The 16,779-nt window shown below is 38.4% G+C and overlaps 1 protein-coding gene across 1 annotated transcript in view; it reads right to left on the bottom strand.

Moving 5' to 3' along the window:
* Positions 1 to 16,779, bottom strand: part of FANCM (FA complementation group M) — a gene marked incomplete at both ends in the record, with an annotated part of 89,569 nt that overhangs the window by 7,963 nt on the left and 64,827 nt on the right. The window contains 5 exons of the mRNA XM_082000946.1: positions 92 to 248; positions 2,961 to 3,098; positions 3,636 to 3,704; positions 3,810 to 3,889; positions 5,880 to 7,878. Coding sequence (XP_081857072.1) covers positions 92 to 248; positions 2,961 to 3,098; positions 3,636 to 3,704; positions 3,810 to 3,889; positions 5,880 to 7,878 — 2,443 coding nt within the window. The remainder of the gene's footprint in view (positions 1 to 91; positions 249 to 2,960; positions 3,099 to 3,635; positions 3,705 to 3,809; positions 3,890 to 5,879; positions 7,879 to 16,779) is intronic.

The following is a 16,779-nucleotide window of genomic DNA, read 5'->3' as shown; positions in this document are numbered from 1 at the left end:
ATATTAGCTGACTGAATGGCTGTGCCTATCATACACCACTTGCTAAGCAACACCCCGTATCTTAAAACCATGAACAACTCTCCTCATTCACCATTTAACACTTGCGTGACCTCTACATCATCATTCAGGAATTGAGCAAGTGAAGAGTTCAGCTCGTTCTCTGCATCATCACTCTCATCAGATGAAACACCATCGGCATCTTGCTGGGACAGCTCAGCTTCTTCATCTAAAAACTGTCTTGCTGCATTCTAAAGAAGAAAAAAATCCAAACAAAGTTTTAGTTAGAAGCTGGCTCCCAATTACCTGATGAGACCTATGATTAAATGAGACATATGAGACCCCTGATTAAATCAGTTCATGACTTCAGAACATCAGCTGCTTAGATGATCACAGATACTAGGTTTCTGGCTTTGAACAGAGAATCCATCCCAGGGAAAGATGATGTAAAGAACGCAAAGTTCAGTGAAATACATGACAGCGCACAAAGTTCTGTCCCACCAGCACAGAAGGGCAAAGCTGGAATCCATTTCAAAGCACTGGCCAAAGGTAACTACAGTGTGTATACCTAGACTAGTTAATGGTACAGACAGAGCTCACAGTTGTAGCTAAGCTACCTGAAAATATTAGGTTATTTTCTAACTTAAATATCTAGTTCAACTCATTTTATTTGCTTTCAAAAATCTGTTTTTATTTAGAAGTGCTGGATTACTCTGAACCCAAGTCAGATACAGACTTCACACTGGTTTGCCCTTTTCTGTTTAGGACTTAGGATTAGTTGTTTCATTAATTCATCAGACAATGCAACTCATTATTGAGAAAATCCTCGTCTTTCAGGGAAGATGAGGCACTTCACACATGAGCTGCAGTCCAGGAGACATGATACAAACCTTGGTACTAAGTTCCATCAAAAACAGGCAACAAGACATTCACAAGAATGTACATGGAAACAAAATGAATTAATTCAGGAACACCGATTTTGTCAGAGATAGTTTATATTAAGCTAACTTCTTCTCTTATAATTTCAGCTATAAAGTACTAAAGTAAAACTTGGGGAAAAAAAAAAAACCCAAAAAAATATTATGTATCCCAATTACACCAAAAGAATTATTAGTTTGCCTTCAAAATACTTTGAATGAAAAGCACAAGGCTGTAAATTGTAGTTTAGTACATAGAAGACTAAGGCATCTTGAGCTACAATACATGACATCTTATTTTCAAATTTTCCTGGGTCTTTTAATTATTTGCTTACACCAATTAGTAAACCTGACTGACAAGCATTATTAATAGTTCCTTCCCTAGAACAGTTTTGATTATTCTGAAACACATTGGAGGTCAGCTGTTTACAGGAAAGAGCTTTCAAGGCTATTGTCAATTAGTCTTAATCCTTCTAACTTGTGAAGGACTACAGAGAGGACAAACCCTGCAGCGTGAAAAGCACTGTGACTCCAAAAACTAACAGTCAAGAGTTTGGTCACAATTGGGAAACAATAAGTTACCAGGTTCTTAAATTATTTACTGAATCTTTGCATTCAGTGCCAGTGGCTATTTTGGTCACCTCGGACTTTTCACAATCTCTGTTGATCTAATTGCAGATCTCTGATGCACTTACAACTCCATTACCGGTACTTCTGACAGAACACTCTAACTGGTGGTGGACTGATCAGAATGATTTTGATGTCTTTGATCTTCTGTGGATTTGGAATTCTGACATGTTCTTCACTATGAATGTTTAGGTAAGTTGATAGGTGAAGACAGAGTAGAATTTCTTAAGTGTACAGGTAACACACTGTTTTTCCATGAACCTTTTGGTCTCACATTAAAAAAAAATGTTTAAAGTTGAAAAATGGATTTTTCATCTACCTAATTCTTTGTATTCCAGAATATAAAATACTGATACTATACGGAAATCTCCATAATGAAGATTGCCTTTAAAACATTAAAAATAGTAATGTGCCCCAAAGCCCTGACTACCGTAATTTCTGCCTAGTGGAACCACATCCACGCCTCTTTAAGAGCTTTTCAACTTACCATGAATATGATTCTGGCCCTGCATCCTCTTCTGCATCCATTCCAGATGCAGTGACAGATTAAAGTGTAAAATACTAAATTAAGATTTAAGCGTTGGGGTCAAGGGACCATTGCTGTCTTAAGATGTTCAAAGTTGAAACCATTAGAGTAGGTGGTAGACTCATATGATCAAATATCCTAATAGCTGGATATAAGTTCTAAAGTTCTGGACAAGCTCCTGAGCTCTCCGAGTCTGACTAATCTTTGACTATCTTCTACTTGTAACGTAGACTGTTATTTTGCTTCAGAACATTATTATGCAGGGCCCTACAGATTCCTCTGACACGGAATGGTTGAGAGGGTTAAGATCATTATCCAGTGTTTCAACATTGCATCTCAATTGTTTGTAACAAACTTGTGTGAAATAGCTACGAGCCTCAACCTCCTAAACAATGTCTGAAAAACAAACAACTGTCCAACTGCATGCCTATCATAATACAGTTGTATCATGAGATCCTACAGAAGTCCATAAAATAGACAGAAGCTCTGTTTTTTAGGCTATAAAATACACACAAGCTCAGAATGAGTGACTCAATGACACAGTAAATTTTCATCTTAAGTATGTGAAACCAGTGCTCAACATTTCTGGCATTTTCCTGTTTTGTTTCAAACTTAAATATAGACAAATTAGTGTTTTCAGTTCATTCTTGCAGTTTGAACGCAAAGTAGAATCTCACTAAGTCTCTGTCTCTTTTTTTGGTTTTGTTTGGTAACGTGCGCTGCTCACGTTCAAAGGAGCATTCTTCTGAACTGGTTTTGCAATGTCACAAATGTGCACTTACATACACGCACACACGTGACAAAGCACATCAGTTATCTACATTCCAACTTCAACGCCAGCTGCTCCAAATACGACCTTCAACGTATTAGGAGAGACATGTAACGCCACATACCTTGCATGTAAAATTGCTCTTGACCTTTTGCCGTTTCGTACTTCTCAGCTGGTTTTTGTTATAGGCTGCTGAGCTGCTGTTTCTGGTCCTACTTGAGTTCTTGTGAAAATCCATGCTGTCATCACTGGACATGTCCGACTAGAGGAATATTTCACAAACACCTCAATAAGTAAGACCAAAGCAAGCAATATTTTAATTGCACAGTTATCCTTCAACATCCGTTTTTTTTTAAGCAACACGTGATTTTTTGCGATTGATTTGCTATGGCAACATAATGCAATAATGCTAATAATCTTATACAAAAGGAGCAGAAAAACTTGTTATTTGGAAGAAAACTCCGGTCAAATGTGACATGATTTTTTTTTTTTTTTTAAATTCAAAACTTTGTTGAAGAAAGGTTATTTTACTGCCTTCCACAAAGGGAGAGACTCAGCTCTCCTGCCTATAACAATAATTCACTGCCAAACAACAGCTACAAAGTCATCTTTGGAGAGCTTGGGAAAGAATTGAAGGAAGGAAGCAATTAACATTCTAATATGCCTTACGTCAGATGGCAGAAAATATTTTTAATAAGAACACTTGTTTACTGACTGGAGAAAGAGTAAATGTTTAAATATATACTCCATAAATGAGTTTGCATTATTTTTCTTGTGTCTCACCAAAGCACTTACTAACCATGTTAAGTGGGTGTCGACGTTTTCTGATGGCACGAATCGGCGATTCAAAATCACTATCATTCATAACCTATGTAAACAAAAATAAGTATAATTGCAGAGAGGATTTTTGTTTTGTTTCACTTCCTTGCCATTTTGCTTTGTTTTTTTTTTTTCTTCTTTTTCTAAGACTCACATCAGGAGACTTCAAAACATTCTTTTTTTTCCTGTTTTTTCTCTGGAAAACAATCTCTTCTTCACTCTCACTGCTGGTTCCTACAGAAAAAATAGTAAACAACATTCACAAGAAAATGCATTGTTCACAATACAATATTGCTCTAACTGAACAACCAAAATCTGTCTCCCTCATAGAAGTACCTATGAAGGAGATTACTTATTGATCTATGCGGCAAATACTGTTCTCTTTAGCCTTGTTAATCAAAATACATAATCCAGCTGAGATGTACAATAAATCCTACTTCCCTGTAGAGTCTCTGAGTAGAAGTGATTACCCCAGCCAGTACAGATACAGAAAAAGGGAGGTGAAAAATGAAACCAAGAGAAGAAGCCCTTAAAAACTGAGCAAGTGTTATGCTTCTAGAAGCACTTGGTAATAACATGTCCCTTTGGGTGGACTGAAACAAAACCAGAACTCGCTAAGAAGTCCTCTTTCCAATTCCTCTTCAAAGAACTGCAGTCCTTTTTGTTTTTCAGAAGACTATGAAATACATGACTGTGAAATCCAAGATACCCCTTCACATTCTGCAAGTCAAAGCTCCAATTCTGACAGAGAGACCCTGCACTCGGTGCAGTAGGTATGCTGCCTACTGTAACATCCTTCCTACTCCAAAGCAGGCTCGACACTGACTGCAGCTACGGCATTCTGCCTTATTTTTTCCTCTGTTTAGGAGTATAGCAGGATAGGGTAGGACAGAGAGTTAGTTCTGACTAAATCACTCAAAGGTTTGAATTTCTCTAAGGAAAAGCACAATATTTCCAAACATTCCACTTCTAAAATAACGTATTTCAATACCAAAAACTATCATTTCAACAACACACAGTGTCCTGGGAGGTTTTCAAGACCCGACTGGACAAAGCCCTTAACAACCTAAGCCAGGTTCAGTATTAACCCTGCAATTCTAAAACAGCAATTTGTTTCCTTTTGTGGCTTGTTTTGTTTTGTTTGTTTGTTGTTGGGGAGTTTTTTACTTTTTAAATAGATTATGAATTTTTAATTCAGCAAACTAACATATCACTTTGAAGGTGTGATGATTCAGGAAGAAAGGTGGCATTCAACAATCAATTGCCCCCAGAAAATATGATATCAGACAAATTCAAAGAGAAGGAAGAAAGATGCTTTAACCACCAAAGGAACTGTTTATGCTTTGTTTCAACGTTCAATGACAATAACAAAACCATTCTGAAAAACTCTTGGTGCCCTATGAATCAGACTATTAAGTACTGAAATAAGTAAGAAAGAAAGAAAGAAGAAAGAAACTGAGTACTATTAAGCCTGAATTGTTTTGAAAGTAATTCAAGGTTATTCGGAGATAAACAGAACAAAGGGTGTGAATATGACCTGTAAGTGACCTACACGTGAAGAATGATGGTCATTTATATATTGGCAATATTTGAATATGAATTTTTTTTTAATGGTATATTGGTCCTAAAACAAAAAAAGACAGAAGGGGAGAGAGAGAAAGGAGGAAATAAAAATAGAATAGAGCCTACAAACAGTCAATATTTTTAAGACAATCCAGGTTGGTGCTGAAGTTATAATCAGGTCAGTTGTCACGCAACAAACTGAAAGGAATCCATCAGTAGAGTTTCTATTCCTCGGGAACAACAACAGGAAAATATGAAGGCAATGGATTCTGGACTGAAGTGCAACAGATGCAGGTGATTATGAATCAGATACTGAGAGGATTAAAAAAGAGCTTTAAAGGCAGTATAGCTCACACAATTGTGTCTCACACGGTTGCACTGTTAGCCCCTGTGAAGAGATACGAAATGTTTAATTCTAAGTTCTTCCTCCAAATATGTATGCCTGCGTTTCAGCCTCAAACAGCTAAGCTCGTATGTAGGGTTAAAATTCTGGAAAGTCTCCTCATTGAGCCAGCTTCTAGTATTACAGCCATTATTCCCTTTTCCTTTCATCCTCCCCACCTAAGTCATAAAACCAAATTGAGGATCTAAAAGATACTGGATTCTACATTATTTATTTAAGCATGAAGGTGTTAACTAACTGCACCACTGAAATCCCTACCTTCAGCAGGAAGCACCCGTGAACTATGAAGACTGGTGTCTTCCAGTTTTTCAGTTCTTCCCAAATGGGAATCAAGTGCATCCACGGCTGAACAACCAAAGCTCTGCCTACGTGGGGTTGTATTTACTTTATCTGCAAGAGGCAGCTCTGGGATTTCCTTCCTGGCGCTAGAGAAGACATTCATAGGAATTCTTTTGATAGCTTCAGTATTCATAACCTTTCTACTTGTTGGGGTAGAAAGAACAGAAGCCAAAGCTCCAGGTGATCCAATTCCCCTTCTTCTGTCTCCTGACTTCAAGTAAGGTGCTGCAGTGGTAGCATCCTCAGTGCCTTCGGCATCATTCATGCTCCTACTCTGGAGTGGCAATGGTGTGGAAATGTCTCTTCTCTCAAGACTTTTCCAATCCCCTTTAGACAATGTTTCAAGTCTGGACCTATCATTCGGTAATTTTTTTTTATCTTCAGTGGATTTAACATCTGCATGACTCCCCAAGGCACTGTTTAATTTTCTGATATTATTAGTATTTATATTTTCTTCAGGTATTTCGATCTCACACTCTTCGATGGAAAATCCCAGATCAAAGTTAACAGAAAACAATTCTTGAGAACAGTCACAAAGATCATCATTATCCAGAAACTGCTCAGTCACACTAATATCACCTGACATTTCCATGGTTGTGGCTTTACTGCCTGTCGGCTGCGCCTTGCAGGCTTTGTCAGTGTTCATGCGGCACACCTCTGAAGGAGACCACTCGGAGCCTCGCTCTGCAACTGGCCTAATAACACTCTTGCCTGAATCGGACCTTACTAAGTGCTTATTGCTCATAGAAAAACTTCCATTATTTGTGTCATAAATGTGTTCATCTTCAAATAAATGTATACTCTTCTCTTCATCAGTAATCACATTTTTCTTGTTAACTTCTAGATCTTCCTTACCTTTTTGAACAAAATACGTATTTGGAGGGTTACTTGTCAGAGTGTGATTTATCATTGGAGTTTTCTTTTGATTTTCAGTGAATTCTTCATTGTCAAACAGACTATCAAAGCTGTCATTCCAGTGGAGTTCCTCTTTGGCTTTAACAACAGCAGTCTCAGAAGGTGATGCAGTTTTTGAAACACAGGTACTTACCGAAGCGCACAATTCACTGGTGACTTTCAGTTCAGGATTTTCAAAGAGCAGCAGTGAACGATCAACTCCTGAGGATGCAGAACAGACTTTGTCCTGCAGTGTCACCAAATAACTATCAGAAATAACTTTTTGAAAAGGACATACTGTTTCTTCATTTCTCATCATGTTTTCAAAATCATAAAGTTTATTCAAAGAGGGGGGAGTTTGTGATAAAAGTCTTTTCACATGGGAAAACATTTGTTTTAACCAAGAAGGCTCCTCAGATGGTCTCACAAGTGCAAAGGAATCCACATATGATTCAGGAAGATAAAATAAGTCAGAGGACCCAGGTGATTTCTCAACTGTGAAGCTACTATAACCCGAATCTGTGTGGTTATTGGTCATCCCCAATGACCTGCAAGCTTTATCTACAGTTTTGTATTCCTCTATTGCTGCACTTTCATGAATCATAGCACTTTCACTGTTGTCACATAGGTCAATAAATTCATCTAAGTCGAATGTCACCTCTAGTTCCTCATCGTTTTGGCTGCTCTGGTCAGTATTCTCTATCAGAGCAATCCTTCTTGACGAGTAGGAAGCTGAAGTATCAATATCTGTAGGCAACACAGGTACTTCCAAATTCAATCCAGAAGTTCTTTTGGGAGTCTTTGTTTTTGTTATTTTAAACGTGGAAAAGAATTCATTCCCATTATCATTTGTATGAGGTAAAAATGGTTTTACTTTTGATCTGTGCGCCATGTCTTTTCTAGATGAGCGTGCTTTCTGATCAAATGTAGAGTTGGTGATAGAAAGATGATTTTCATTTCTTTGAATGTTAACATCTTCAATTCGTAAGTGAGGCTTAATCTCCAGTTCATAGCTGCAATCTCCCTGGTGACAAACACAGAGTAGTATTTACTATAAATACATACAGGCTTACAGGGACCTGTCATAATGATATTTAAAACAAGTGACAAAGGTTTTCATACTCCTAAAGATTATTAGAAAGGAAAAAAATAAAACCAAAAGGAAAGTGCTTTGCATTTAAGGTCACAACTTTCAAACAAAAAAGTTTGCTGGCAGCTTAACTGCAAATCCATGCTTGGGTAGTCAGATCTGAATGTTTTAGAAAGACCAAAAGATACCATGCATAAATAAAGATGACATTTAACAAATGCACCGTATTCTGCCCTAAGCATCTGTGTCGTGCAGTTAAGATGCAGTTCTCAGAACATTCACAGCAAGCAACTTCACTTAGCTAATAAAATGTGCAAGGTGTTGTGTCCTCAGACAGGCTAATGCTTACAGGCTGTAGTTCTGGGAGGACTAGCAAATTGGGAAAGGTGCTGTGAGCAGAAGAAACCCTTATTCAAGCACAAGTGAGCCTTGAGTTCTCTGTTCTCTTTGTACTATTGTTTGTAATTTGGCTATTGCCATTGATGGCATATTAAGAACTTCTCAGTTCCTTTTTTTTTTTCATGGATGCTTATTAATGTTCTGTACAAAAAGGCACTGACCTAGGCAGTCAAATGTTTTAAAAATACACTTGAAAAAAGCACAATAGACTTTGACATCATGCCCAGTTAGGTATCCATACAAGGACTGCTTGGATTGAAAAGCTATTTATTTATTGCCTTTCTCGCTCTCTCGTAAATTAAGATTTCAAAATTAAGGCATGCAATCTCCAAAAGGAATAGTAAGCGTCAAATGAGGCTCTGAAAACAATGGTTTGAAACACTCCTTCAAAGCTCAAACCTGCTTCACTAATGGAATATAAAAATGAGGATCCAAGATCTAAACAGAAGGTACAATTATTTTTTGGCAGTTCAGATGAATCCTTAGACTCATTAATCCCTGAAATTAAACAAGGTGTACCTCTATAGAATAGTGGGTGATAAACCTGACTTTTGCAATAAGAGGTTACCTGCTTCCTATACAAGTAACATTCTCCAAAAGTCTTACCAGATAAAAGTAAGGAAAAAAATATGGACCTCGTAATCATAACCTCCTCATTGTCCCATGTGGATATTATTAGAGCAGTTCTACTTCAGCTTGTGCTAGACATGCTGATATTCACTATTCAAACTCCAACAGCATCTGTATCTTCCAGTAGCATATAGTAACCTCCCACCCTCCTCTAGCTTTTCACTCCTTATCGTATGAACCCAAGCAATGCAGAGATTCTTCTCCCATGGGCAAAACCCTGGTCTTTGTTCACAGAGAATGTGACTTCTCACTTCAACATTTGGTCTCCATGTAACTGAGTTGCTAAGAAAGTTTCCAGAGCTGTTCTAACCAATGACACTGTGACACCAACATCTTGATAAAACTGGGACCCCTGGGACATCTCTTCCAAAAGAGATTGTGAAGAAATGAAACAGTCGGAGTTTCCACAGATGGTCCACCTGGAGCTGCTATTAACAACCTTTTACTGCGAGACTCCTTATGGGAGCCAGAGGAGTCTATCATGGAAAACAAGGTTTGCAAAACACTCTGGAAAGTCATTCTACACAAGGCAGAAATAACCATACCTAAAATTACTGCTGCCTGGCCTGTCTAAATGTATTCCTGAAAACAGGATTTGAAGCTGTCGTCCATGCATTTGAAGACTGATCACATCCTAACACAGTTTTGGATCCTCTCTGGTTGCAGTAGATGAAGCATACTATCCAGTATTAACAGTATTTTTTCACTCTCAGTAATAATGGTAATAGTAGTAATAATAATATTTAGATTTTAACACTAACTTCACAGACATGCCACAGAAAGGATCATATGCAGAATAAACAAGGAAGAATGTGTGTACAGGCTGTTTTGGGGTCAGGGGCACAGCTGGTTACAAATCCTATTTGCAGCAATGACACCCGTGTCTCAGTAACAACGTATGCAATTTCTATACAGTCAGCACAGTAGAGTGGTAGAGCAGGGGGAGGAAGTTCAATAGCTAGAGCTTCATCTCCAAAGGGCTGGGAAACACCTACTCCATTTCTCACTACACAAGACATTACTTAGCTGCTACACACTTACTGCCTGGGTTTAGACTATCTGTTTATAAATGTATCCAAAGAAACCAAAAGTTAGGATTTTTTAAAGAGACATCTCCAAGGAGATTCCCAGACTGTACAGGCTGACTTATAAGAAGTCTCAATACCAAAATAGTGAAGAAAACAACTACTATGAAAGGGTTCAAGGATGATTTTGGTATGTGTAGGTTCTAAATAATTAGTTTCCCTCAAGCTGAGTCAAAACACAGAATCAAGATACGGAAATATTTGTATGAAATCAAAGAGTAGTAACAAACAACCACCAACTCAACCTGGTCCAATTAACTTTGCAAATGTCATCTGAGGAGATCACACATTTGGTTGACGAGGTAACGGTGCTGGATAATGATATGTTCAGATTTATGTAAGTAACAACTGAATGTTGCATAATATTTCAATTAAAGTATCCAAGCATTATAAGAACACAATGTACATTAAATGGATTAAGAATTGATTAGCTGCCAAAGCACTAAACCTTACCAAGGCAGAAGTAGGTGATGCTCTCGTGCACCCAATACACTTTCAAGAGGCACAGCGCAGATTATTCTTGGCCCCGTATTGTTCTGCATTTTTTAAATAACCCCAAGTAAAGCTACCCAAAACTAATCAAGGCTGCAGGAAAAGATGAGGGTTGTGAGTAGTAAAAGGATAATTAAAATCACAACTGGACCAGAGGTAGAGCAGATAAGAGCAAATCATTTATGTTTTCATATTGCCAAACATGAAGTTATATGCTTAGGATGGTACGAGGTAACAGAACCATATCATGTCATCCAAAGGACATAAAGAAACACAAGAATGAAGTTCCTGAATCGGTAATGGTGGTATGTAATCTCTTGCTTACATACCTCAGGAACCAGGAGGTGGCAAATGTGATGCCATTTTTTAATGGTCAGGGAGGAAGCTAATAGCTTGCTAACCTTATCTCCATACTGAATAAATTAGTACAACACATACAACATATACAACAGATAATATAACTACTGAATGAGTCTTCTTCAGAAGTGTCAATACTGCTTTGGAAAACAAAAAAAATCAGACCTTACAAACCCATTAGTTTTCCTTGAAGCAAAAACATGGACATGCTCTCATGCACACCATCTTCCCAGCTTTCTGAAGGGCTTTCAAAAAGTCCTGGCCAAAATCTTTAAAGAAACTTAGAGAGCGCAAACCAGGGAAATTTCTTGCACGAATAAGTAACTGGGTACAATACAGAAGACAGGGGGAGTGAGGAGTTGTTACAGTGAAGAACTTCATCAGCCCACTGCATACACCCATTATTATGTTCTAACTTGGGGGAAAAAAACCAAAACCACAGTCTAGCAGAACTGCTGTGTGCCAGGACAACAGTCCAGAAGACAAATTTAGCATCTAGGACAAACTTTAGTAACCTAATTTCAGGCTTATATGGAGTTACATAACTGTTCTATTTCAGCTTAGTTAAATTTAGTATTTCAAAATACTTTCTCCCAAACAAAATACTTTCTCCCAGTGAGTCTAGTTAATACTGATGGAGTGAAAAGACAGAATTATAATTATAACATTTTAGCCTGAGTGCATACAACTTGTAGAATCTTAAATTACCTGATCATCTCTTCTATAACCTAGTAAACTCCAGTATGTACCAGCTACTCAGTAAATAGGTCATGCAGGAGTAGAAAAACAGACATCTCTCATATTATTGTACTAAATCAATGACCTTGCTTAGAATTACTGATTCAGTTTAAAAAGCAATAGGTTTTCTAATATAGAAAATAAAAAGGAAAAAGTAAACTTGAGATATTAAAATTTTCATTTCTAGTATATAAATACACACACACACTCTGTTTTCTAGCATTTAAATTTAAGGCATTGACTATCAAAGTTAAAATTAACCCCTCCTCATAAGCTGCTTTGGATGTACATTTTCTAATGAGATTCAGATGTCTGCCAAAACCCTGGTGATTTTGCTATTTAAAAATTAAAAGAGAAGTCTGTAAATACATACAAATACATACAATATAGATTTTAACAATTATAGCTTCTTTAATCAAAAGCTGGATTGAAATGGAGGTAAAAGCAGCATGAACAACTGGCATTTAAGTCTTCTCTGACACAAAGCAGAACCTATTTTCAGAACAGTTTTTTGGTTAGACCTAGGGAAGAAAGGCTTTTGGATTGTTAGCTTCCATACTGAGTGTTAAATCCTGTGGAGTCAACACAACCAATCTAGTTAGTCACACGGGTATATTTTCCAGTTAACTTATGTTTTAGCATGAATATTAACAAAAATTACAACAGTAAGGCTGGTGGTTTTCACACAGTATTTTGCATGAGTAGGTAGAGCAGATATCAAAGGAGCATATTCCAATCTAGTTGAATGACAAGTGGTTACAGTTTTGTAATAATGTAGGTGATCAGTTGATCCCTTAATATTCAAGGGAAAACCCTTGTGTTTGCCCTCACACATGATCCTCAACATGTGGAAGTCACCCTTACGTTCGTTCTGGACAAAAAATGCTGCGCCTCAAATGCTCTCAGCCATGACCATTCTCCCCCACTCCCCACAAACACTTTTTCAAGGTTTACAAATATGTTCTAGGCTGTGATCATTGCTTTTAATGTATCAGATATGTTAACACCCACTTGCTGAGGAAGCTAAACTGCACTTCAATTGCACTTCCAGAGGATAGAGAAACCAAAGTGTGCAGTCCTCCTCTAGCTCCCCTCATTACTACAAAGAAACCTTCTGCCTTTCAGGAATCCTGCTCACCTGCTTGACAAACTGGGCTGTAGGCAGTAAAACATTATGTTCCTCTCTGAAAGGCTTCCGCATAGAAGTATGTACTATACAGTATTTATTAGCGCCAGTAATGAGACTAAAGCACAAGAATGGAAGGCAAATAAATACTCACAGCCATCAGACAAAGGCTGCTTTGCCCCACTGTCTTGTGTCTGACTGAGAATTGAGAAAAGTGTAGAAATAAAGAAATTACAGCATGCTCCTTCCCTAAAACATGTCCATCTGCCCACCTAAGCAACCTAATGTGAGCTTACAATGGCAAAAATTACATCTACGCCAATGACTAACAGCAGTGGATGAACTTTCACTGTATACAAGGTATGGGCATATAACATTTTTAGCATGACATAATTTTTTTCTGCTTTATTTTCTATTCCTTTGCTACTGATTTCCGAGATTCTCATCCCTTTTTTGAGTTACAGTGGTCATTAAACTAATGTTTACACACAAGTATCCAGAACAACTCTTTACTGGCTAAGGCAGCTTTCTCCCCCATTCAACTTTGAACTTACTGATACGGAATTCACCAACTTCTTAGAACCTGCTTACGGGGTCTAAGATCCTTTTGTACTTCTTTATGACCATCTTTTATTACTAAAATAATTTTTTACAGCTGTAAAAATAATCCATTTTCTAGACCATTTATGAATATGTTAAACAGTTTTGATGCATATGTGATTTCACTCCTACCTCTCTGCAATCTGACTGCTGCCCGTAATTTATATCTTTCAGGAACTCGTTAATGAACAGAATAATCAATCCTTCCTACTCCATGATTGCTTAGTTTCCAGAAGAGACTCTAGCGGGGGGAACACTGTCAAAAACTTTTTTTGGAAGTTCAAGTATATTATGTGCACCAGATGACCCTTAAAAATATCCTTAGTTGATTCATGAAAGAAGCCTAATGGACATAGAAACCACAATTTCCCTCTTCAAAAGCTGTGATATTTCTCTTCCTAAAGATACCACATCATTGCTGTATCTTCTAATTCTTTTTTGCTTTCCAGCAGCTTACCTGGAATGAATCACAAACTATGTTTCATGCAGCCGCCCTGACACCCGTCCTCAAAACCCAGGTCAGAGTCTGACACCTCTTTGGACACCCAGGCTGATCTAAGCAGCTGGGAATTCTTGAAGGGTTACCATCTGCTCCTGCAATTGGCTACTATTCCTTTATCTGCTTGTACTTATTTTGCTGATACTCTAATTGGAGAGAGCATCTGGCTATGCAGCAAATACAGCTACACAATAAAAACACTCAAAAGATCCCTAAAAAGAAAGATTTATTAGCAAAATATGCAGTATATACCCTAGTAATTATGGAAACAATGGGAACAAATATCATTAAGGAGGCTACAGAGGCAAAAGTGGATCATAGAATCATAGAATTGTTTAGGTTGGAAAGACCTTTAAAATCATTGAGTCCAACCATTAAACCAACACTGCCAAGTCCACCACTAAACCATGTCCCCAAGCACCACATCTACACGTCTTTAAATTACTTCCAGAGATGGTGACTCCACCACTTCCCTGGGCAGCCTGTTCCAATGTCTGACATCTCTTTTTTGCAATGAATTTTTTCCTAATACCCAGTCTATCACTAACCTTCTGTCTGAAAGTTGTACCCCATCATTACTAGGTGTAGCTCTCAGCTCATCAAATGAATCTAAACAGATTTTTTTTTTTTTTTTTTTTTTTTTTTTACACTGGAAGTCTTAAAAATAAAAGCCTGGCACAAATAATAACATGTTCCCCAAACGAAAGCTCCATTCCAAAATGGAAAATCAAATTAGTAGTATTTCAAAATGCTCAACCAAGTCATCACACCCATTTGTCTCCAAACCTTAAACACAGACTAACAAGAAAGGCTGGAAATTACTCATCAAGCTTACAGAGATTAATCCCAGAAAACTTCAAAGACATTCCAATATATTTTAATTGACATAAAAGAATATGGACAGAGGTCTGTCCTAAGACTCAAGAACTTCAAGAACATCTGAAATGTCAGAAAATAAATTAATCTATGGTTTAGTAACTGCTTATTTTATAAAACTTTCTGGACAGAAGCGATAGCTAGTTAGTATTAGGGGTGTCTGACCTGGTAACTGCAGATTTTTCTGTTATCTCACATTATAGATAGGCTAAAGCTGACATTTACTATTTGCTTTCCTTAGCCTGGGATGTCCCCGTGCTAACTGTCACAGAAATATACAGGGGGAGAGGGGAGACCCACCACGCTACAGGGGGAAATACAGCAATGACCTGGATGCCGATATATAATTTCCATAAAAATATGGATAGTAAAACATGCCTGAATCCCAGTGACCATAATCGTTTCCTAAGCTTACTGCATTTCCATACTAATATTAAAAATACAAGAAGCAACAGGTATATCCAAGTAGATAGCAGGACTGTTGCATCTAAAGGCAGTTTTTCAACTACAGTAGCAATTCAGTGTTCTAAATAAATGTGATCATATCGCACTAAGCTTCATCACCAGTGCATTATCATATTAAAAGCAATGTTAAAATATTACCCCCTCTCAAAACATGAGTAGCATCTTCAAAGACATTTAGCGCATAGTAGCCCTTGCAAGAGTAACAAGACTATATGAATGGATTGCCCATTTACACTTGGCACGCTTACTGTAAAAGAGTTTTGCCAAATCAGTCTTCTGTAAGAGCTTAAGGAACAACCAACCAATAATTCATGTACATAAATATTTTTACAGTTTGTGAAAAACAGCATACAACTATTTTAAATCCAGAAACCTAAATGCAAAATTACTGTACACACACATACCTCCCCCCAAACAAATAAGAAAGGAAAAACCAACAAAAGTCAACAATAGCCAGAATCGATGCATGCTCTGCTATCCTACTGACAGCAGGGAAGGAGATCGGGAGCGCATATTTAGCAATAAACACCCACAAAAGGCAGGCAGCTGTATATGATGGTGTTATGTATACCACAGCATCAGAAAATGGTTTGGGTGGGAAGGGACCTTTCAAGGCCATCTCATCCAAGCCCCTGCAGTGAGCAGGGACATCTTCAACTCGAGCAGGTTGCTCAGAGCCCCGTCCAGCCTGACCTGGGATGGTTCCAGGGATGGGGCATCCACCACCTCTCTGGGCAACCTGGGACGGGGTTCACCACCTTCATGGTGAAAAATTTCCTCCTTGTATCTAGGCTAAATCTGCCCTCTTTCAGTTTAAACCCATCACCCCTTGTCCTATCACAACAGAACCTGCTAAAAAGCCTGTCCCCATCTTTCTCCTCAGCCCCTCTCACCCTGGCAGCTGCAGGAAGGTCTCCCCAGAGCCTTCTCTGCTCCAGGCTGAGCCCCCCCAGCTCTCCCAGCCTGTCCTCCCAGCAGAGCTGTTCCAGCCCTCGGAGCATCGCTGGGGCCTCCTCTGGCCCCGCTCCAGCAGCTCCGTGTCTCTCCTGTGCTGTGCTCTCAACGCACATGAATTTTCTCTTGTCTGTAGAATTAAGTTGGCAACACTATATCACATACTTGATATTTTATCTGGTTTCCGTAAGACGTAATATTATGGCACGTCTTCCAGAAGACTGAGATCATTTAACTCTGGTGGAAGGAGTATTTTTGGCTGGAATGCCTGAACCTGAGGCACAAGGGCTATGGGAGGCTTTTGTGCAGCACTGTGCAGGAGCACTGAGTCACCCCCGAGCACAGGAGATGGGTTATCTCACATTAACACGGCTAAGCCCTGCCAGGTGCCACACAATCTGCTCAATCCCCTTGTCCCTTGCACATGGCTGACACCCCAAAATCCTTTGGCTAATCACTCTTACTTCTCCGTCCTCACTGTGAGCACAAAACCCCACAGCATCATTAAAGACGGAAAGCACCTGCAGTTAAAGGTCTGAACAATCTAAACCAGGTCTCAATTAGCGTTCAGGCTCAAATCATTTGGCACCAAGATCAGAAGAATCAATACGGCA

This window comes from Phaethon aethereus (genome assembly GCF_964289735.1).
Source record: "Phaethon aethereus genome assembly, chromosome: 5".
Lineage (NCBI taxonomy): Eukaryota > Metazoa > Chordata > Aves > Phaethontiformes > Phaethontidae > Phaethon > Phaethon aethereus.
Note: the sequence above shows the minus strand (reverse complement) of the source record. Positions and strands in the feature narration are given on the sequence as shown.